Consider the following 25191-nt stretch of genomic DNA (forward strand, 5'->3'; position numbering starts at 1 on the left):
GGGATTTGGATTTAATGGGTTGTTACAATACCCTCATATGAATATACTTGTCATCAAAAATTAAAATTCATATTGAAAAACTGAAATATATCTATATCAATATGAGTATTGTAATTCAAAAAGAATAAAATCTTTGTTTTTTTTTAATATAAAATTGGTTTAAAAAATATATATATATATTCATATAATTTAAATTTAGAAAAGATAAGGTAAATTTATGGAGTCCACCAGTTATTTTTATATAAGTTTTAAAAATTATACATATTTTAAAATAACCCGTAACATCATTCTTTTTTTGATTAACCTGGATATCCAACCCGTTATAAGGGCCGACTAATCTCAGGACGACCATCTGCTTTATAGATAGCCGGGAGTCCGCATTTGAACCTCCGTGACCATAAAAGGATTTTTATTTCTCTTTGGATTTGAACATGAGACCTCCTGGTACTTTTGACCTTTGGAGTCAAGCTCAAACCAATCAAGCACCACCCTTGTGGTTTATAACCCTTAACATCATTTTTAAGATATCAATACTAATAAGTTGTTTTTGGTAGTTTGTACCGAATACTTTCTAATATAGTAAAGATAAATTATAATTTTGTATTAATAACTAATTAAATATAACCTTGTTACCATTATGTGACATACATATATACATACACAAACATACAAGGTTGGGTTCACATGTGACCGTCTTGTTTTCGTGACACCTATGAGACCAAATTTTTACAGTTGAAACTTCATAGCAAAATGTTGTGAAGATAACCTTCAAATTTGAAGGTTATCTTCACAATGTTTTGCTATGAAATTTCAATTCGTCTCACGGGTCTTCTTAAAATGATACATTATGGTATAACAAATATTCATAGTTTATTTGCACTAAAACAAAAAGTTGCGAGGTGAAACATGTAGGTCTACCCACAAACACATAAATGTGAATATTGTCCAAGTTTTATGATGAAAATGTTTGTTTTTGATACTTTATAAATATAATCATCATTAGATAACGGTCTGAATGGTTAAACCACTCTTTATACCACCAGCTTAAACTATTATGTCATCAATGTTCGATAAAATTTCAAACACTCGATCTCAAATGGATTTTAATATATTATATGAATAAATGACTGCTTTCATCATCCCGCTAAACATTATAATAAACTGGTATTTTCTCAAATGAAATTTTTCATAGGAGAGTTTCAAAACATAACTGAATGTACGTTTTTGGAGAAATATTCGACAACAAAAGTGAAAAGTGTTGCTAAAAGTTTATTTGAAAAGTGTTTGTAGAACTCAAGTATTGTCAGAGGCGGACCTATGAATTTTTTGAGTGATGACACCATTTGATTATAAGAAATGAAACTATGGATATTTTAAAAAAAATCATCGTTGGCCTATTAATTAGTTCCTTACTTTTTGTATGTGAGTTTATGTGTTCGAATTTCTTATTGTAATTTCTTTCGACAATAAACATCAAATTAACAACTAAAAACTAATAAAATGAGTGAAACAAGACTTGAACTCACACCTAGAATGGGAGAAAAATCGTTCAAAAACGAACTTTGTCAAAACAAACTTGTATTTTTATTATAGTTTCAAAATATATACGCTCGGTTTCTTACCAATGATATCTCTCCCTCCCAGGTTGATCCGAAGTCATCTCAGATGTCTGAGCAAATGGATTCCTCCCCTGGTGTTCACTGATGTTTTTTGCCCTGTGGCATCCCCTTGGTCTTGTTTTTGGTGATGTCCTTTGAGTTCCCTTGTTTTCTTGGTTTCCTTTAATGGGTGTGCCTGATTTAGGCTCCTTTTCCTTCATTTGTTGTCCTCCCGTTTGCTTCCCAAGCTTGGCCAGCCTGGGACCTTACCTTGTGGTTGGTTTCTCTTTTTTCTCCCTCTTCTTCAGGATGCCTTGGTTATTCCGGTGGATGTGGTTCGCCCCCACCCGATCGCGTAATATGTTCTAGTGTTTATGGTTTTTTACTTGATAGGAGGGATCTCCCTTCTCCATATCAAAAAATATATATATGGTGACGCCTTTCACGACTCTAAGTTTTTTGCCTTATAATGAAGGAACAAAACGGTGTCGTACGCCACCATATCTTATACACTGGGTCCGCCTCTGATATTGTCATATCATAAAATTTGTTGTAGTTATATAATTTAAGCGTACAATATCAAAACTTAAAAATTTAAACATCCCAAAACATACCGAACATCAAATGTAGAAATATAATAGGAACAATTTGTAAGCTTTTGACCAAGTGAATGAGTAGTTAGACCACACTATTTTATATATATATATATATTGATATATCAGTGGATTTTCAAACTGTTGATGTAAAAAGCAAAGATTATCGTTTAACCGTTGGATACATGATTGATCGATCAAATGTCAGCTTCTAGATCATATGACATTTTCATGGAAAGGAAATCGATCATATCACAAGAATGCTTTAAAGATTCATGATGAGTCGATCAAATATTAGCTTTTGGATCATCTAACATTTTTTGGAAACGAAATCAATCATATCACAAGAAGACTTGTAACATAGTGATGAATAAAGTAAGTTAAAGGTTATTTTACCTTTTAATGAAAATATAATATAGTTCTATGTTGTTTAAATATATCTAATAAAGATAATGACTGATGATTAATCTATATATATATATATTAAAGAAGAAACCAAAGGTAATGAAGTGACACCTTCTAATGCTTAGAACCCCTCCTATCTTTTTTCTCATTTTTTTGATTTTTTTAAACGTTGAATATGTTAAAGACTTTTTTGCCCTTGGATGAAAAATGTATAGCTCATAATTAACCCGGGTTATTTTTTTAATTTTGTATACTCAAGTTTAACCTCCAACTCTTGATTTGCTATTCCATTTACTTTTTTTTTAATTTCTTAATGAAATTTGTTTTTTAAAGTTTCAATAATAAACAAAATGAAATCATATAAAATCCTTTGGTAAGGGATGAAGAAAGTGAGAGTTGAAGAAGAATTCAAAGATTTTAAAAGGTATGTAGAAATTATATTCATTAAAAAATGTTATTTGTTATTACATGTTTCTTTTTCAATATTGTTGGATGTGTTGTTATCATAGAATATAATTGTGTTTACGATTGGATAATGTTTACGATTTGATCATATAAATTTGAATAAAATTTTGATATATTATAATCACAAGATATGATAAACTTTTTTTGAATTTAAGCTTCATTAACAATAACTATTTATACACAACAACTATTTATTCATCTTCATCTCTCACACCCTCTCAAATTCTATCTATATCTTATACATCTCTAAATTTATTTATTTTCTCTTTGGTTTTTTTCTATTTTACTATTGATAATCTTCATAGTTTTTTTTTTTCACTTCTCCCATATTTTATGTATGTTTGTATCGTTATTTAGATTGCATTATAGTTTTTATGCATTATGTCATGAAGATTTGAAGAAGTATTCAAGTTCAATATTTGATTTTTTGGTTGCAATATAAAGTAATAATTTTATATTGATTTGTTTTATGATTTTGATTGCATTATAGTTTTATTTATGTTTGTATCGTGATTTTTGTTTGCATTATGACTCTTATGTATTATTATATATATTAAAGAATAAACCATGAGCGTTTGAAGTAGCCTCTCCTAAAGCCTAGAACCTCATTTTTCTTTTTTCTCCTTCATTCTCTCAATATCCACTACTATATATATATTTTTTTTGTCAATTTATGTTTTTTTGTTAAATGTTTGCATTCAACTCCAAACCATTCATCTCCTTCTATATTAATTCAAATGACATAACTCTAAACCCTTCATCTTTTCCCATCAATCATTTATTTATATACATATAAACAACAACTATTTATTCATCTTCATCTCTCACACCCTTTCAAATTCTATCTCTATCTTATACATCTCTAAATTTATTTTTTTCTCTTTGGTTTTTCTTCTATTTTACTATTGATAATCTTCATAATTTTTTTTCACTTCTCCCATAAGTTTATGTATGTTTGTATCGTTATTTAGGTTGCATTATAGTTTTTATGCATTATGTCATGAAGATTTGAAGAAGTCTTCAAGTTCAATATTTGATTTTTTGGTTGCAATATAAGGTAAAAAATTTATACTGATTTGTTTCATTATTTTGATTGCATTATAATTTTATTTATGTTTGTATCATGATTTTTGTTTGCATTATAACTCTTATGTATTAGATAAAGATTTAAAATGTTCAAGTTCACCATGTAATTTTTACTTATGTTGAACGTTTTTTGGTTTGCAGGTTTTCGAGTTCTTTAACGTTTATCAAGTCTTGAAAATTTGAACTTTTCAAGTTTGGGTTGTGAGAATTTTTTATTATGATCTAAGGTAAGGATTTTATGCAAGTTTGTTTTGTAATTTAAAGTGTATTAGAATGTTTGTATGTTTGTATCATGATTTTGATTGGATTATATTTTTAAGTATGTTCTTATCGTAAGTTTAGTCGTATTATAATTTTATGTATGTTCATGTATGATTTTGATTGCATTATAATTTTATCTATTGGGATATAAAGATTTGAAGTCTTTAAGTTTGGTATGTGATTTTTTACATATCGTATGGTTGGTCCATTCACTATTGTGTTTTTAAAGTCAAGGTGTGTGTTGAAGATGAAAAATAGTATATGTACATCTTCCTTTGAAGGAGACATATCTTTATGTGGAGTATTTTTTATTCTTAAGTTTGTGTCAAATTCCTTAATATTTCCGTTGTTATTATTACTCATTTTATTTAGTTTTACAACTTTATTACTAAACAAATCTATCTCTCAATATATATATATATATATATRTRTRTGTGTGTGTATATTAAAATTTCACTAACTATATTTTATTTAACTTTTTCAAATTATTTGAATATGATTTGTTGATGATTCTATTAACAATTAATATATATTTATATAGACAATCCTCAGATCATTAATCAGAGCACTCATACTACCGCGTAACGCACGGTTCCCATACTAGTTATTGATAAAGAAGAAACTGTATGAACACAAGGTAATTGATTCAAATAACCATCTTGACCAAAAAAAAATTAACCATCAAATCTGACACCACAAACCTATTTTTGCTTGCAATATCAGACCTTTTTGACCAAAATTAGAAATAATATATATATATATATATCGGATTTTCGGACAGGTCGGGTGGTCAAAAATCAAACCCAACCAAACCCAAATATCCCCCGAAGGTCGGGTTTTGGATTTTCGTATTTCACAACATTCGGGTTTTGCACAAACACTTATTGGCTCGGGTTTGAATTATAGACCATTCGGATTTTGCACACCTCTACAAAACAGTAGCTTGTTTTTATTATTGTTTTTTCTTTTAGATTTATTATATAAACTTATTTCATTAAAATTTGACTTTAAAAATTAATACATTTTTGAAAAAATATTAAAATTCGTATTTTTCAATTTTCTATAAATAGACACCACTATTGATATATTTCCGTTATATCAATCTTTTTTCTTCATTTCAACACTCTTATTATCTTGAAAATTCCCAAGTTTTTATTTTTTTCAATTTTCAACAAAAATTCGAAACCGATAATTTCTTTTGCATCTGTAATTTAGGTTTTTTTTTTTTTTTTTAATTGTGTGTAACATGGTTTCATTATTTTCTAAGTATATGGCAAGTTTATTTTATAACTATAACCACGACTTCATAATTTAAGCTATTTTTCATATACTTTTTGTAGTATAATATAAAGTAAAAAAATAATTATATATAATAAACTATTAAATATATAATTTGTATAAAACGACATCTTAAAGTCGAGTTGAATCACTAATGAACGGAAAAAAAAAAAGTTGGGTTAGGTTAGATTTAAAGATTGGGTAGGTGAATGGAAGAGATAGTTTAATTTATCGACGATGTTGGCCAATATTGATTTTTTTTAAATTATTTTTTTGTTTATTTGGATGTAATCATTAAAATTACATAAATGATACGGTCATACATCATTTCTTTGAAGACATGCGAGATAATGTTCAAAAGAATACTGTAGATCGTACAATTTATGTAATTTTAATATTACATCCAAATAAGTAAAAATAATAATTTTAAAATGTCAAAAAAATCAATATGGACAACATTACAATCTTTTTCATCCGTCTATCCAATTTTTAAATTCAATCCAAACCAACTTTTTTTTTACTGTTTTTAGACTATCGTTTTATAAAGATTATATATTTATCATACACTTATAAAATAAATGAAACCAGGTTGCAAACAATTTCAAAAAAACACTAAATTGCATGATGTAAAAGACATAATAATTTGTAATTTCGAATTTTGTTAAAAAATCGAAAGAAATAAAAAGTTGGGAATTTTTAAGATAACAACAATATTGAAATAAAGAAAGAGATTGATTATATAGAAAATATAATAATATTGGTATTTATTTGTAGAGAATTAAAAAATACGAGTTTTAGTATTATTTAAAAAAATATATTGATTTTTAAACTCGGAATTCGAAAGAATTTGATGGAATTGGAATGTCAAATTCCTTTGTTTGGTGCATTTCTTGAAAATGGATGAAATTCTTCAAATTTTGTTGAATTCCATAAATTAATGAATTTATCATTCATGGGCATAATGGAAGGAATTGAATTCTATCACTATCCACCACGATCATGCTACTATTGTTCGTCATGCCCCACCCCTAACCTCCCACCACCACCACACCACTATTATTGCCGCCACCCACCCTATCCCATCATTAACCATCATGCCAATACTGTTATCATCACACCTGCCCACCCCTTGGTCACTCACTGCATATCCCTACTATGATCATGCTACTACCGTTACTGTCACGCCCCTAACCTAACCCCCACCACCACACCATTAATGGCTTTGGATTTCTAAAATACGCAACTGGAACAAAATAGAAGCTACGAACTTAAATATGGACCCACTTTCCAACTAAACCCTTTCGGCTCAAAGTAAATACACAACAGTTCCTGGACTTCTAAATTACAAAACCCTTTTATCACAAAACCCCCTACATAAATAATAAATAAATATGGGAATTATGGAAACCCCCTCCCCCCCCACAATATATATATACACACACACACACATATATATATATATATATATACACACACACACACACACATATATTCACTTAATGAATCAAAAAGCCTAGGGGCCATGGCTCCTAAAGGCCTATATGGCCTTCCGCCACTATTCGAGTCGTAGGAAAAGGGGGGATGAAAGGGAAAGAGGCGGTGGTTAATGACCGGAGATGGAATAAAGAGTTAGGCCGATGGAGAAAAAGGAGTGGCATTGGGGGACTTTCTTGGGGGGAACGACATTGTAGGCATATATATATATATATATATATATGTGTGTGTGTGTGTGTGTGTGTGTTGTTTTTATGTTTTTAAAAGAAAAAAGTAAAAGGATCATATTGCCCTTGATTTAACGGAGTATGCGTAAGTGGATTTAGGGTAAAGGATCTAATCCATTAAAAGTGAAACAATGTAGATGTAATTATTTTGTTTGGAGGTCTTAATTTATACTTCCCATATAACCACATGGACTAAATATGTAATTTACTCATAAATAAATAAAAAAGAAGAGTTGTGTTGTGTTGTGATTCACGCCATTTCTTCCAATGTCCAGGTGAATATATCATATATATATATATATATATATATATATATATATATATATATATATATATATATGTGTGTTGGGCGGAAAATAGAAAAATTCTGTTCAAATCCCTTTTCTTTTTTCTTTTAAAAAAAGTGACCTTAAAATTTAATATTTTATTTAAAATAACCAAAAGCTACGAAAAAAATTACATTTTCGTTTGTTAAAAACATTTATCAGGTACCATTTCAATTTACCTTTAAAATATATAAAACCGATAAATACAATCAATATACGTTTGTAAAATGTATTTTTAACGTGAGAATTTTCACGAAATTAAAATTGGGGTTTATGCTCATTTTGAAACTCAAAAATTTATCTGAGTCTAGTGATAATTAGAAAGATATTTGTGGGTTTGAATCGTTAAAGTGACATATCGTATGTGCAGAATGGATCTTCGGATCTCCGAGTAAGGCATTGATCTTCAAAACTTAGGTTCGAAGTCTTGCATCAAGATCGTCCAGAACGGTTCAGGAAACAATCCACCCCATTAATCCTAGCGGGTTCTAGAGAAAAGAATTCTCATCCATTCAGAACTATGCAATGAGAAATTACAAAGAGTTTCTTCATCATTATTTCGTTTGTATTCTTTAACCAAACTGTAAATCAACTTTCTGATTTGCTCGATTATATATTCGGGACTCGAAACCATACATTTGGGGAAATAATATAATCAAACTGCTTAATTTTAAATCTTAAACCGAAAGTAGCAGTTAAGACTATTATTATTTGTATGACAAACCAATATTTGCTAAAATTCCTCAATTTAACCATCACTTTGGTATCCACATGTCATGATCTAAGACACTCACTAAATACCAACTGGAATTCACAAATTTATAGAAAAATATCAGTAGTTGTAAATTTGGCCCCATAAAACATTAAAGTCATAGTGTAAACGGAATTTCAACTTGTCATGCATCAATTTTGATAAAAAGCCAATCTCGATCAACAGTTCTTTCAGTGTGTACCATATAATTAAGCATTTTTATATACGGAAAAACTGCTAATTAGTAACATATGAGTCTAAATTTACCTGCTTTTACAATCAAGAACTTTTTCTTACTTGAAATAAATAATCGATACTTAACCATCTCAAATCTTTTCATTTAGGTGTTACAGTCCAATAAATTACACCATGATAAATAATTCATATCCCAACTTAAACGCACCTATTCCTTGTTAAACAATCAAAATTAAGACATGCGCATAACATTTAATATGAAGTAATTCCCCTTTCAATAGTAAATGATCATTTCATATGTTTTCCTTCATCTTATCCATCATGAATATATTAAGACCACAATTATCTGAATACAAGTAGTAGATAACTTACAAGATCAATAGAAAGCATGCAATCAGACACTCCATCAACTCTTTTGTTAGTGCGTTAGCATTATATCGTATTATCCGACTTGTATGTGAAAAGCATTTTGTACTCGTAGTTGATCCCTTCCTTGCGAAAAAGTTGTTCTTCTCCCATTTCCCCGATCCACCCGCTGGCTGCTTGTAGGAATTTTTGAGCTTGAAGGGTGTATATGTTAATCCTACAATAGAATATAAAAACAATAAACCTTATAATTTTATTATGAAAACTTTATGATAGGGGTGTAGTTACTATCATGTGGCCTCTTTTCTGGTCTGTGGACGATGGCTGTCCACATGTCGTTGTCTTTGCAAATATACCAATAATACCATGATTGATTCTCAAAAAATTTCTCAGTGCTGGTCTTCTAACTCTCGTATATCTGTAGAATATCATCACTTCTATGAGTAGGTCAAGAGACATGCTTGAACGATGAGTTAATCAAGTTCACAACTTCTAAGTTCAATATGTCCCACCATGTTAAATGGATACTGATACAAGATTGTCTTTTTAACAAGTTCTTCTCTTGAGAATTACAGATCAAATGATTGAGCACCAACTCGAGCAGCTCCATCTGTTTTCTTATTAGGGTTGTTTTATGCTATGATGCTTTCTGGGATGACATATATTGAAATGTTCGTGTAAATGTTTGGTCACATTTTCGTTTCTTCTTCTTAATTTCTTCTCATAGAAGTTGCATACAACCTATCATTTCCGCTTAACTTTTGCTACTTGAAGTCATTTAACATAAGTCAACCTTATGTTTTTGTGTCATCATTGTCCTTAACCTCACAATCTATAATCTGTGGGGCTGTAGATGATGGAGCAAAAGAATCAAGCTCTTTAGGTGGTAACAGTGTAGAATCGTACATCCATTATTTTCTCCAGTTGTAAATTAATGGAACGTCTTTGTAGCGTTTGGTCACTTATTGTTGGACCACAAAGTGCAAACATCGATAGAATATTAATTCTAGGTGATGCTTTTTTGTGTCTGGTTTATTTTGATTCCATACATCTTGATGATTTATCTAGGACAAACTTTGTATTGCTCTCTTATTGGTGATAGTAGATTTTAAGTGGCCTAAGGGTTATGCGGTTTTTACTTTTGTTTTAAGGATGGTTGATCGCTAAATTGTTTGCATCTTCAAACATTTATACTATTCAATGAACTTTTCTCGAACAAAAATTTATCCGACATATACAAATTATACCCCTACTCACTTTACTGTATATAAAGTGAACATGGTGTTAGAGTCCCACATCAGCTAGACTTGGACAATTTTTCTTTATATATGTTGGAATTCCCTTCTCTCCTCAAAGGCTCTTTTGGAGATTAATATAAGGTTTCACATATTCTCACACATGGGGGGCTCTAACTTTTATATACGGTCAATACTCACACACACTTATTAATATTGATGAGATTTACACATTTAACCTTCATATAATATAAAATTTACCGGTTACTATCAGACTAGTTACCTTTCAATATAATTTGTATAAAGAAAAAAAGAGTATTTTGTTAAACTTTTTTTTACTACAATATCTGATTCACTCAAAATGTAAAACATATTTTATTAAGTGTTATTTGAAACAACTTATGAAACTCCTTATTAACTTATTATAACTTAACATGGTTTAACTTCTTCAAAAACTTCTTATTATCGGTTTGGCACTGATACAAGCTGTTTATCTAAACACTCAAAAGTGATTATTACGGATATCACATCGAAACAAGTCAATAAGTTGTTTTGTAAGCAATCTTAAACACCCACTAAATATACGAAGCAAGAAAAAGTTTATAATGAAAATGATTAATATGAACAATCATCATATAAAACATCTGATGGGATAATTAATTTAAATAAAATATTTATTTAAACAAAATATAAATATTTTGTATAAAATATATTAATTTAAAAAAAGGAGAAAAGAAAGAGGAAGAAGAAACAAGTGATGAGGCTTATAATTATGCTTCCCGCTGTGGTTTTCAACTCTCAGCCGCAACATTCAAATTAATTGTTTTAAACCCCACCGACCACTAATCCAACCAAATTTCCTGATTCCCTTCTTTTATTTAATTCCGGTCAAACTCCTCGCCATCCATGCGACTTGCTTCTCTTTCCCTATTTTTTTAATTACTAATTAAATTATTGTTTTTCTTTAAGTCCCTTGAAAACGTACGTTTTCCTATAAAACATCACCTTTGTTTTTTTTGTAATTCAAGAAAATCTTGTATTTACATGGTAAATTGTTGTATACAATACTATTTTGATAAGCTACAATCCTGATAAAATAAGATTAAAGTGGTGATTTTTACAAGTAAGGTTGCTCAAAAACCTGACCAACCTAACCCAACACAAAATAACTTAACACGAAGCAACTCGATGTCTAATCGAGTTGTAAAATTTCCAAACCGTAGGAATTGAGTTGAAATTGGGTTATTATTATTTGAACCCAACTCAACCTGATGAACTCGATATCCTTGTATTTCTTGGATTTAATACATTAGACAATTACACTATCACGTGCCTTTTTCATATACACATATTTTCAATCTATTCTCCATCTATATATAACTCATTCGTATATATGTTTAGTAACCGTGAACATATATATGTAAATTGGGAAAATTAATTGAATGCGATATACGTAAGATTTAAGAAGTATGAATAAGTTGTATCAATTAGTTGATGATGAAAAATAAATTATGAGTAGAGAAATAACATATTCAAGGTTTGAAGAATATTTTAATATACCAAAGTATCAACCCGACCAACCCATACGGTTTGGGTTGAGTTAAGATTTTTTCAAACAGCAAACATTAAATTGAGTTGTTGATATGTTTTTAACTCGATCAACTCAACTCATTAGTATCCGTGCTTACAGATAGATATTAAATAAGCATTTATGTAAACAACTTGGATCCATATGTAAAGAATTACCTTTTTATTTTATTTTTAAGGTATAAAATAATGCAAAACCAATTTATATGTTAAAAACGCTAATTATGCAAACATCCACTAAAATTTATGCAGCAATAATTAAACGCACCTTTTAGGATTCAAATGTCTTAAAAGTATAAAAAATATATCATTTTATACAAAAAATATATGACACTGTTTTCCATTTTCGTCCATATATTTTGCATTTTCTGAGGAAAGGTTGACATCCTTTACCTATATGTGATCAGTGTGTATGTACATACAAGCAGACACACACATACACACACACACATATATATATATATATAGATACAGACATGTATGGCTTCTCTTCTCCATTGTTGAGCTTTGCTTCATCGTGAGTCAAGACCTTCCTTAGATTAATTTCATTGATCTTTCTCTTGCCCGCATGGCTTGTAAATCTTTGCTTAACGTGATGATGAACAATCCATGCATGATCAATCTTGTTAAGTTCCCAGCTGTTGATCCTGCCATGATCAACACCCCAGAAAGACGATACTCTTCTAGGTCTAATTTCACCAAGAAGATCTGTTGTAGTACTACTGTTCAAATTACGTCTTTACCCTCATCACTTTCATCTGCAACTAGGGTTTCTTCTGTTCCTCCAAGCTGTTTAGCTCTTAACTGGAGAGATGTTCAAGGTTTAAACAACTGGGAAGATCTCATTCAACCCTTAAATCCTCTTCTCCAACGTGAAATCATCCGATACGGAAAGTTTGTCACCGCCTGCTACGATGCTTTTGATCTGAACCCTAATTCGAGCCGCTACCTGAACTGCAAGTACGGCAAGAACCGCCTGTTTTCGGAGGTAGGGTTGGGTGACTCGGGTTATGAGGTTACCAAGTATGTTTACGCCACCGCTGACATCAGCATTCCGATCCAGAATGGTGGTTCGTCCGCCCGGTGGGTGGGGTACATTGCGGTGTCATCAGATGAAGAGATGAAGAGGATTGGGAGGAGGGATATTTTGGTAACTTTCCGTGGGACAGTTACTTATCCCGAGTGGATAGCAAACTTAATGAGTTTGCTATCTCCTGCCAGGTTGGATCCTGATGATCCCAAACCTGATATCATGGTGGAGGCTGGATTCCTCAACCTCTACACTTCTTCCGAGACGAACATCAGGTTTGGTCTCCAAAGTTGTCGAGAACAGCTTCTTTCAGAAGTTTCTCGGCTTTTAAGAAGGTATAAAAATGAAGAACTGAGCATAACGTTAGCAGGACATAGCATGGGTAGTTCCCTAGCTCTGCTACTCGCATATGACATCGCGGAACTAGGACTAAAACGACCCACCGTTTCGTTAACGGTTTTTTCATTTGCAGGGCCGAGAGTTGGGAACGTCCATTTCAAGGAACGGTGTGAGGAGTTGGGAGTGAAAGTTCTTAGAATCGTTAACGCGAACGATCCTATAACGAAACTCCCAGGATTTATATTCAATGAGACTTTTAGGGTTTGGGGGTGTGCTAGTTATGCTCATGTCGGTATCGAGTTGGTTCTCGATCGTCAAAAGAAAGACGAAGATGAAACCAACGGAATATCTGATACTACAATCGACCATGGTGAGAAAAATGGGATGAATGTGATGAATTTCTTCAAGATCGATGACATTTTGTGCGTTCACGACATGCAAACTTATATCGAGATGATCAAGAATTGTCCAGGGAGATCGAAAATTCGAAGAAAACGAATGGATTTGATGAAAAAATTGAAAGGAATGAAGATGAAAACCTCATTAGTACCATGGAGATATGTTGCAATAACATGTGTTGTGTACCATGGTTGTGTAACGTTAGCAAATATGATGAGGTTAGCTTACCCATAATTGAATCCCACCATAAATTTCTTAAATTTGTGTTGTATTTTATATAATTAATAACGATCAAAAATTAAACCGTATAAATTTATCTGTAGTCTGAAAGCCTTATCGTTTTCTAACAAAAGAGTAGTAATTTATCATTTAGGGTATTGATCGGAATCGAGATGATATCTATACTATATTATAAAACATTTGACAAAAACTCTTAAAAACAATTTTTTATGCATGAAGTACTGTTTATTGATGCATATTACTTAAAATTTAAGATTACAAGTAAATCGTGCATACGTACAACTTATTAAAGCTCCATATTTGAATTCATATAACTAACTGTAGATAAACATAATCAAATATTCGATAAACATCTCATTTTAAATATAAAAAATCTAAAATATAATTAGGATAATCATTGATTTCTAGCATAATACTTAGTTATTATCTTTATACAAAATTATATTATTAAACCTAAATTAAATTTATTTGTTAGTAAATCTAAATTAAGTTATAATTAAAAAAATCAAATTAAGAAAATTACACCAAAACACAAGAACTATTAAAAAGATTAATTTGATACTGATATTGATAAAAAAAATTCAAAATTTTATGATATTTTTAAATTTATATTTTATTCAAAAATATAAATATTAACGTTTTTTCAAAGTCACATAAAACCGTATTATATCGACATACAACAATAATAAAACGAAATACTAAAATCAAGTCGTGTCTCGATGTATTGTACGAATACCCTTATAGTGACAAGAACCTATCACATATGAAATGGATAGATGTCACTTGTTCAAATTATTTGACATCTAGGGCCATTTTCCAAAGAGGGTGAGTAAGAAATCGTTACTTAACGTTTTCATCAGCTTATTTTACCTTATCAGATAAATATAACAAATATCGAGAATCTTATCCGATAAGAGCGATGATAAGGATCCAGAGTCTTACCTGGTATATGAGACTGATGACTCTTACCTAATAAATGTTTGTCGGATAAAATGTAGTATACAATGTCGTTTTAATGGACTAAAATTTTACCAATAAGTTAGGTGAAAGAGTTGACTATTAATGGTAGGTGCTTACCGGGTAAGCATTGGTAAACGGCCCCTAAGGCAAGGACCGAGAATCTTACCTGGTAAAAGACAAGAAAAAGATCAAGAATCTTATGCGGTAAGTGAGGAAAAAGACTTACCCGAAACGACAATATTGTCTCAAATTTTATTTGAAACAGAGTAGTTCGATAACAATGTTTTTAGACCATACCGTTTGTTGTTCTTGCTATAAAACAAGTTAATTCATAGGTATTTATGATATTTAGTTATAAGATTAAAAGCAAAAATATTCAATGTTGAGCTGAATTTGAAAATATTATCGAGACGATTATTATGGTATACTTTGTGAATAAATGTATTTTTAAATATATTTTAGTTAGCTAGAAAGGGTATTCGTGCAATGCAGCGAGATACATCTTCATTTTAATATTTCATTTTATTCTTTATCTCAGTCGATGTTATAGTATGGTCTTATGTGATTTTGAAAAAACGATGATGTTTTTATTTTTGAATAAAATATAAACTTGAAAATATCATAAAAATTTGACAAAAATATATCAATATTAGTATCAAATTAACTATTTAAAATTCATATTTTTTGTGTAATTTTTTAATTAATTTTTTTACTATAATTTAATTTAGGTTCAATAACGATAAAATTTATATTTGGTTTAATAATATAATTTTTTTTATAAAAATAATAATTAATTATTTTGTTATAACTCGATAATGATTCTAATTATATTTTAGATTTTTTATATTTTAAAATGAGATGTTTATTCTCTATTTGATTATGTTTATCCACAATTAGTTACACAAATTCAAACATGGAGCTTCAATAAGTTGTACTTATGCATAATTACTTGTAATCTTGAAATTTAAGTAATATGCATCAATATACAATACTTCATGCATAAAAAATGGTTTTTAAAAGGTTTGTCAAATGTTATATATATATATATATATATATATATATATATACACACACACGATTATTTATGTTAATATGATAAAAGTGAAAAATTAAAAATTAAAAAGTAAGAGATATAAAGTAATATAAATCACTAATTACAAGGGTATAAAGTGTTATTTAGAAATAAAAAATTGATTTAATTTTTAATATATTAAGATGTGGGAGGTTATGAGCTTTAAGAGGTTACACATTATGCTTGATTAATTCTCTCTTAAATATTCAAGATAGCTATAACTCTTTTATATATATATAAAGGACTTACTCTATCAATACATCGAGACACATTTCAATTTTAATATTTTGTTTTATTTTTTTTTATCTATGTCGATATAATACGATTATATATGGTTTTGAGAAAGCGATAATGTTTTTCTTTTGAATAAAATATAAATTTGAAAATATCATATAAAATTTGTAAAAAAATATATTAATATTAGTATCAAATTAACTGTTTGAAAGTTTTTATTTGTGTATTTTTTTAATTCAAAAGTTCTATTATAATTTAATTTATCGTAACGAAATAACTTAATTCAGGTTTAATAATATAATTATTATAAATATAATAATTAAGTATTTTATTAGAACTCAGTATTTTTTTTAATTATATTTTAGATTTTTTATATTTTAAAATGAGATATCTATCCTCTATTTGATTATGTTTATCTATAGTTAGTTACACGAATTTTTGACTTGAATAAATGGTCTGAACAACAAAAATTACCATTATAACATTATATGTATTCACACGTGTTGAATAAAAAAAAACATTCAAATAAATATTTGAAATAGCAAAAAGAATATGAATTATTTAAAACAACATAAATAATATGAGTTCAACGTGTTCAAGACACATTTATGGGTCGTTTACCAAACACTTACCCGGGTAAGCGCTTACCAACTCACATTACCTCACCGGATGAATATGGTAAGGACTAAAAATCTTACCCAGTAAGAGGGAGACAAGGACCATGAGTCTTACCCGGTAAGTGAGGGCGATTGACTCTTACCACGGGAAACGCTTACCGGGTGAATTATTGCATACAATGTCGTTTTGATGGACTAAAACCTTACTTGGTAAGTAATTAATAGTGTTAAATATTACCGGTAAGCACTTACCAGGTAAGTGTTTGGTAAACGGCCCCTTAATAACTTAAAATATATTAAAAAAATAGAGTATTATTGTTTGATTACAATTTTGTTTATTCATGTTAGTAAACTATTTATTTTTTAATGAGACTTGATTAAAAACTGTAGGACAAGATAATTTTGAAAAAGTTTATAGCTTAACACATTAAGATAACATCGGCTAACTTAACTGATTAAGTTAACCACTCATTAAGCTTATTAAGTTGAAAACAATCCCCCTTAGTTAATTCAATACATGTAGGGGTGGACTTGGTAGTTGGTACGAAACCAAGTTTTTTTCTCCAGTACCATGTACCAACCAAATATAATTGGTACACAATATCTTATATCGTGTACAAATCAATTGTATTTGGTACCGACTTAATCAGTGCCAACTTTTTTCAGTTGGTATTGTTTTGTACCTGCATCACGTTAAATATGAAAACTTGTTTGTTTTCAAATTTTAAGTTTTCAGACAACACATGTGATGTTTAATGAGTTTTAATTGCAAGAATTAAACTTGCAAACATTCAAATAAAATAATTAAAATTACAAAGTTTAATATCTAATACATAAACATACAAAAAACTAATGAAAGATAAATAAGTTGGTACCATGGTATTATTGTGGTATGTGACTTTCAATACCGTGTATCAACCATTATCAACCAAGTTTGTATACTTGATACAATATTATCAACCGATAATAATCGATACCAGTTTGTATACTTGTATACATGTATTTTTGTTAGAGACATTTAAACGTATAAATAACTTCTAGTTTTTAGGAAAATATATAATAAAATTAAAAAAGAGTGAGAGAGAACGGCTCCCACATCAATCACGAGATCTTATTGGTGTAAAATCACATCACACGGATCGTGATCTACGTCCTTACAGACCGTCGATTTCTTTTCAATCCAACGGTGTACAAAATTCCCAGAACCTCCAAAATTCAAAACTTCCCGCTTTTTAAAGAATATAAGTACCCCACCAGGCTCCATATAATCCTTGCATTCATCCAAATATTCATACTTCCAAATCCTCCCTTTCTATACACTCTCTGACATATCATTTTATACCAAATGGCTCGTACTAAGCAGACGGCGAGGAAATCAACCGGAGGAAAGGCTCCGAGGAAGCAGCTGGCCACCAAGGCAGCTAGGAAGTCGGCTCCGGCAACCGGAGGAGTGAAGAAGCCACACAGATTTAGGCCTGGAACCGTTGCTTTGAGAGAAATCAGAAAGTATCAGAAGAGCACGGAATTGTTGATCAGAAAATTACCTTTCCAGAGGCTTGTGAGGGAAATCGCACAGGATTTCAAAACGGATCTGCGATTTCAGAGCTCTGCGGTTGCTGCACTTCAGGAGGCGGCTGAGGCGTACTTAGTTGGACTCTTTGAGGATACTAATCTCTGTGCGATTCATGCTAAGAGAGTCACTATTATGCCTAAGGATATTCAACTTGCTCGTAGGATCCGTGGGGAGAGAGCATAGGCTTGACGATTTGATCTGGTACGGTGTTCTTCGTATGTTTCAGAATCGTGTTAGGTATTTGCTCGTATTCCATTTTTCTGTTCCTAGAATTGTGTTAGGTTTTGCGATTTCTATCTGCGGTTGCTGTAAAGTGATGTATCTCAATGGATTTTAATAATCCAATCTGATAGAGTACTTATTTCTCTTGATGTTTTGGATCATTTGTGTTATTACTGTTTTAAATTTTAAGATCTTGAAATATTTCAACTACAAATCAAAAGCTATAATGTTGAGTGATTTGGCCCAAAAAGAACATTGGTAATCGATTCAAGGAAGTTCTCAAAATGAGTTTAAGCTCATATGAGATTTCTCTGAGTATAACATATTTGTTTTAAATGATTATACATTTGCACCACATATATACGTACTGCTACTTCCTTGTTTACAAGCCATTTTTGTGCTTAATAAAACCTTAGCCTAATCTATACCCATCTTATATGTGAAGATGAAACTCTAGTTTTGGTTGTACCACTTCTACTCTTAAAATCTCTAGAAACATTCAATGAATGAGCTTGTTGATTCATAGGCTTATCTTTTAGAGGACTGATTGGCCTGGGTGGTTTTTTGGTTGATTTCACCATGAGTTCAGCACAATTGGGCTGTCTGGTTTTTTGTTTTCCTCTTGAAGAGCTGGTGTTGCTTTGGTCATTATTGGTCTTTACAGAAAGAACTTGATCTTCGTTCTTCAGTCTAGAAACCTGGTGCTTTTTTGTAGAGCTATCTGAATCAGAAGATGGACTGGTTGTGCTATCCATGTCATAAACTAGATTATCTGTCATGGTGGGAAGTTTTCTTGATCTCAGGCTTGATTTAGAAGTCGAGGCTCTCCTAAGCCTTGTGAGGTGCATGACCTGCAGAATGATATGTATGCAATAGATAAAGATTGGAATTGTATGTTTGAAACTGCAATTTTTGAAGAATGAAATGTACCTTCTGCTCAAGAACGAGCGAATCCTTTCTAAGCTTTGTGATTATCATGTTTTTGTGTTGGATAATGTCTTCCAACTCTGAAATTCTCTGTTTATGTACAGAAGAACATAGAATACCGATAACAAAAATGTATGAAAGTACAAAGGCTTAACGGACTCGGACCAACTATTGTAAGAAAAAGTTACAAAAGATACCTTAGAACCATTGGATTCGGTTGTGTTGAGAAAAGCCAACAGCTCATTGACTATGGCATCCTTGTCTTTAAGTTCCTTGCAGAGATCTAATTCAATTGATGTAGTACTCCACTATACAAGATACAGACGTTTATGAATTCAAAACATGGCACATGGTTAGAACAATGAAATGTTTAGAAACTTGGAGCATATTCTAAGAGCGTCTCCAACAACTATGCTAAAATGGAGAAAAGGGGATAAAAATTGTAAAAATCTATAAATTTAGAGAAATTCCTAAAACTTTAGAGAAGATAGAGAAACAATATTTTGATCATATCCAACCAATTAAACTTATTAAAATTAAATGCGCAAGAGAGAGAAATAATATTTTATTAAATTTATTGAATATTTTATTAAAATAGAATAGCTTTTGGAGTTGAATGTAATTTTTCTTAGAGATTTTACTTTTTATACTCTATTATAGGAAAAATTTAGCATAGTTATTGGAGATGCTCTTATAGCTTGTTTTTCGTATACAAATTGACAATGAAAAAGCTACATTGAAACTTGAAAGGCTAGAATAGAAATGGGCTATACGCTTGATGTGAAAAAAGAAGATATTACCTGACCATCTACTGTGGAACTGACACTGGGAGCCCAATCCGACAGATCAGACATGCGGCATTCTTCTGGTTCTGTGTCATTTTCCACTGGTATTCTACACTTGATCATGGCTTCATCATCAACAGCCTTGGCGCTAGAATTTGCCTGGGTTAGCACAAAAGTAACAAATATCGTCAACGACTATTTTGTTCAAAGCAACAAATATATGGCATATGTGCCGATCCCCATGACCAAAATGAATATATAGAACCCTATTAGATTACTCTTCAAAAAACCCTTTGGAAGAGAATGGAAGTTCTAACATATCAAGAAGAAATGATCCAAGTCTAGCTGATGTAGGACTCCAACATGTCATTGAGGCTAGTTGGGAAGAGATTGTCCTAGGGTGTTGGAAGGGGGCTAGACATGCATAGATTGTCTCAGAGTATCGAGTCCTACACCGGTAGACTTTGGCTCTTTTATCTTGAGAATATGTGAAACCTAGTTAAATTATTTTTCAAAAGAGCCCTTGAAAAAGAAAAGAGGGTTCAACATATATTAAGTAGAAATGGTAACTGTAGCCGACCTAACACTCCAACAAGTGTCTTTACAGAAATGTCATGAAAAGGCTACTCAGCACAATCCAAGGAGCCTTGGTGCACCAAAGTCAGCATTTCAGCTTTGAAGAAACTTACGGAGAGGTTATGTGTCACCACAAGATTTCTTACCTTTTTAGGTACCGATGGAAGTTGATGATTCCCACATAGCCGACACCCACAACCCGAAATCATGAAATTATAGGACGGAATATCGGGCTGATCCTTAAAGCAATCCACCTGCTTGCATATGCTCTCGAGCTTTTGCTGCATGCCTAAAAGCACCTGATCCTGAAAATAGTTTTGAGACAAAAAAGGTACATTCATAATATCTTTGTTAGCTCATAATAGAATCAATACAAAAATTGTTGTAACTTCCAAATTCAAATTCATAGATCCAAATAAATATAAAGATAGTTATTTATAACCTCAAATAAGCAAATCAAATACCATAATAACATGGACTTTTAGAATCATATCTACTGTATACAAGAAACTGTTATAGGTTAATCATCAAAAAAGAAGGATGGATTTTTGCCAATTTACCTGTAGAGTCCCATTCTTTTACAAACCTAATAATTCATACAAACTAACAAATCAATTTTCATGTGTTTACAATGTTTATACAATGTTGTTTCATATGTGAAATATTCAGGATTTTTTTTCCCAAATACAAGTCAGTCCTGAATGTTTTACATATGAAATAATACTGATTTTTACACGTATTGTTTCATATGTGAAACAACATATGAAAATCAGTTTGTAAATTTGTACGATTGATTGATTGATTTCATAAATGATTATGCATCTTTACTGGTAATCCGGTATGCTATAATTCCATATATTGATCTCAGTTCTTAAATTAAAAATTGAAGTAAAAGATAGCATACACAAGTACTATCATATGACACACAATAACAGTCCAATTAAATTAATCAATGCTGAAATTTAATAGCTTCAGTTATATAAATCAGTGCAGATTTAAAGGTTTTGAAGCCTAAAATCCATTGATTACAATCAGAATTAAGATCGAAAATCCAGTATCTGCTATCATTCAATTAACCTAACAGCGAGGCTGTTCAACTCCAAACCTAATTTAGAGCAGAATTGATAACTAGATCATAGTTTAGCAAGTTTCTGATCGACATCTGAGCAATTTATTAACTCTAAAATGGATATAATTCATCCTGAAAATCTGTACTGTGAAGATTTAAATCGCACAATCAAATTCGGAAGAACACAATGATTTCTGTAGCATTAGATTGTGTAAACAGAATAATTTGGTTGAAATACGTACCCTAATTTCGACAGATTTTTTTAGTTGAATAATCTGCTTGTTCTTCTTCGAATTGGCAGCTGCAACGGCAATTACAGCAACGATCAGAACCCTATGTATTGGACTGAAGAGCTCCCAAGCAGCAGCTTCCTCAGAATTCAATCCTCCTCCTATGGATTTAGCTGAGCTTGCTTCTTCAGCTCCACACACCCAAGCTAGCTGTTTGGCCGCTCGTACTGGTCGGGTCGGAGGGGTGAAGTTGCTGGAGATCCGGCGCGGGGATGGAGAAGCTTGAGGAGGAAATGATGAAAAGGATATCCATGTCGGCGGTGCAAAGGAGGACCCTCTGGAGTTAATTTCTTCGTCGGCGTCTTCCATGGCGGTGACGGAATCCAACCGTTTTACCGTTCAGAAATGTATTTAAATTTTGAAGAAGAATTGAGAGAGGGAATACGCTATACTTGTGGCCGTTGGGGTTTTTCAATTTTATATGGGAAGTTATATTATTGAGTAAATTACTCGTTGAGATTGCTTATTTGAAATAATTATGTTTTTTTTATAACAATTATGTTTTTTATAAAAATCTTTATCAACTTATTATAAGTTAGAATGATTTAACTTTTCAAAAAACTCGTTATTACCGGTTTGACATCGGCATAAGCTGTTTATCCAAACACTCAAAAGTGCTTATTACCGCTGCCACACCGGAATAAGTCAATAAATTATCATCTGCTCAATTCTTGTTATAACAAAATTCTAGTTTTTCTAGTTTTAGAATTCCGTTACTAAACAAATGTAAAGAAAATATGCAGTTGGAATAAATTGAAAAGGGAATAAAATTAGTCACATTTGACAGTTAAGACTACGTATGGTTTTTTTTGACAATACTTGAAGACCGGTTATTATTCATTTGTATATGATGTCGTCAATTAAACATGTTTATGTAAGAACTTTATACAAATCTATTTCGTTGTTGTATTTTCTCTCGATTACAAAATCAACAAAAATGTCCCCTCTAACGGTAAAATTTGGCCAAAAACATGTCCGATGTAAGATGTAAATAGCGTATTGCTCAAAAAGTCAAGATCGATTCCATTTGTAAAAACATATTGTATTAAATCTATATAATAATTTTTTTTTGGTCAAACGGTTTTGACTTTTCTTCTTAATTAAACCATGACTTTGTACGCTTTTGATTCTCGTTAAAAGTGCATCGACTCAAGAACAATTCGTGAACGCATCGTTGCAGTTTAGTTTACGAGACATACAATGCTCATGCCCCCATCTCTAGGGGCGAAGCTATTAGGAATCAAGTGGGCTCCCGTATTCCCACTCACTTGGTTATTATACGAGAAAAAAAATTAGGCATGAGAAAGATTCACAAACTTGATTTTGAGTGGTACTCTTAAATACATTAAAACCAAATTTATAATAGGAATTAAACATGGGTGAGATAATAGGATTAACACTCATATGTCGAAGGTCACATGTAGTGACGGATCCAAAAACTTAGGTGACTGAGGGCTTTAAGGGTGTAAAGAAATCTGAAGCTGAATAACTTACCCGAACCAAAACGGTTGTGGGTTATCCAGTTTATAGGTTAAACAGTTCATTAACAGAAGAAGATAAGTTTCGATTTCGATCAGTTTTTTTTTTTACCATTTCGGTTAACAGAATAACAAGTTATACCATTGTTTTGTATAATTTCTTCTACATGAATTGGTTTGAGCATGTAAAAAAGTTAAAAGTAAGTAAACTGGTTTTTAAACTAAAAGGACATGAACACTTGATATCGATATGCAAGGAGAACGACGATCAAGCGAGGAAGTGGGTGGTTTCGTCAAAAGTAGACTGTGTCTATGAGGGAACCGTCATAAATTATTCGGGGATTAAACGCATAGAAGTAATTCTTTTAGCTAAGTTACTTTTAAAAAGTTGACTTTGACTCGGGGCCTTTCCTCCGCCCCTTTCTTCTAAGTTTGCCGCTGGTCACACGTGCGAATCTTACTTCAAATACAATTATAAACATAATTACCATTATTCCAAGACAATTCTTTTTGTTAATTTTTCTTCCATTTTGGTTTTGTTATTATTTTTCCTTCTCAATGGCAATTGATCTTAAACATTTTCGTTTTTTATTCTCATTTTCAAGGCAATGTATATTTATTTTAAAGATCAAAATTAATTCCATTTGAAAAAATTATATTTTATTTCCAAAATCGGCATAATTTACTTTTCCCTATGTCACACCGTGTTGATTTCCTCAGGTCAGATTGTAATTTTGCGGATCGTTGATCCACTTTAAAAATACTTCCATTCAAAAATATTGCTTGGCTGGCCAATGCCTTTTATCATAATGCAAACACCCATAAAACCAAAGTTCTAAATGACGTGAGACATAGCGTGGCAGCGAGGTCAAGTCTCAAGCTTTATGAGTTATGACGAGGTCATGACGTTTTCCAAGTCGTGACTTAAGACTGAAAATCTATATACATTATAATGTTGTAACGCGTTATAACACCCCATGACGTTTTCCTCACGCCTTGTGACACCATATCACTTGTAATGTTGTAGCACGCAATAACACCCCATGACGAGCTCCACGTTTTAGGGGCTGTTCGGTTTGTTCTCTGTCAAGATCTGTATGGATAAAACTGTATGTATGATAATAGATAAGTTGTTGTTTGGTTGTAGTGCTGAATAAACACTCTGAATGATATATATGACCATTTTACCCCTGTATTGATACATCATAGGTAAATTCAACTCCAATTAAAAAAAATTGTCATGATCAATTACACCCAAATCTACCTTAAAGAATTACGTAAACTTATCTGATTATGTGAGCTTTGATGTTCAAGAATTAACGAAGTCAACCTAATTTAAGAAACCACCGCCTCATTTGAGGTTCAACCACTACGAATACCAAAAGAGAAACGCCAAACAAAGAAGAGGTGCAATCAAAGAAATAAGGAGAACCAAGGTTGATCTTTGTCACTGTGGTGAAATCGAAGGAACACGGAATAGGAGAAATCAAAGAAACAATGAGAGGCGAATAAG

General features: G+C 31.3%; 3 protein-coding genes across 3 annotated transcripts; 2 read left to right on the plus strand and 1 right to left on the minus strand.

Moving 5' to 3' along the window:
• The first annotated feature begins 12435 nt into the window (after positions 1-12435).
• Positions 12436-13869, plus strand: LOC112520130 (galactolipase DONGLE, chloroplastic-like). Its single transcript, XM_025128431.1, has 2 exons — positions 12436-13546; positions 13634-13869. The coding sequence occupies exons 1-2, from the start codon at positions 12436-12438 to the stop codon at positions 13867-13869; spliced, it is 1347 nt and encodes a 448-aa protein (XP_024984199.1).
• Positions 13870-18037: 4168 nt separating this feature from the next.
• LOC112519486 (histone H3.2) lies at positions 18038-18714 on the plus strand. The gene has a single exon (XM_025127637.1). It carries the CDS (start codon positions 18104-18106, stop codon positions 18512-18514), a length of 411 nt encoding a protein of 136 aa, XP_024983405.1. The 5' UTR covers positions 18038-18103; the 3' UTR covers positions 18515-18714.
• A 195-nt stretch (positions 18715-18909) lies between these two features.
• Positions 18910-22509, minus strand: LOC112520131. The gene is made up of 6 exons (XM_025128432.1): positions 22153-22509; positions 20988-21146; positions 20281-20424; positions 19678-19788; positions 19484-19570; positions 18910-19404 (listed from the first exon to the last, which is right to left on the minus strand). The coding sequence occupies exons 1-6, from the start codon at positions 22507-22509 to the stop codon at positions 18976-18978; spliced, it is 1287 nt and encodes a 428-aa protein (XP_024984200.1). The 3' UTR covers positions 18910-18975.
• Between the last annotated feature and the right edge of the window lie 2682 nt (positions 22510-25191).

The sequence above is a fragment of the Cynara cardunculus genome, assembly GCF_001531365.2.
Source record: "Cynara cardunculus var. scolymus isolate 2C chromosome LG 10, CcrdV1, whole genome shotgun sequence".
Lineage (NCBI taxonomy): Eukaryota > Viridiplantae > Streptophyta > Magnoliopsida > Asterales > Asteraceae > Cynara > Cynara cardunculus.

Coding starts and splice junctions, on each gene's coding strand:
- LOC112520130 (XM_025128431.1), top strand. CDS start 12,436: ATGGCTTGTAAATCTTTGCTTAACGTGATGATGAACAATCCATGCATG. Junction 13,547..13,633: donor CGGTATCGAGTTGGTTCTCG/ATCGTCAAAAGA, acceptor TGAATGTGATGA/ATTTCTTCAAGATCGATGAC.
- LOC112519486 (XM_025127637.1), top strand. CDS start 18,104: ATGGCTCGTACTAAGCAGACGGCGAGGAAATCAACCGGAGGAAAGGCT.
- LOC112520131 (XM_025128432.1), bottom strand. CDS start 22,509: ATGGAAGACGCCGACGAAGAAATTAACTCCAGAGGGTCCTCCTTTGCA. Junction 20,425..20,987: donor TTCCATCGGTACCTAAAAAG/GTAAGAAATCTT, acceptor GTGCTAACCCAG/GCAAATTCTAGCGCCAAGGC. Junction 19,789..20,280: donor GTTCCACAGTAGATGGTCAG/GTAATATCTTCT, acceptor TATCTTGTATAG/TGGAGTACTACATCAATTGA.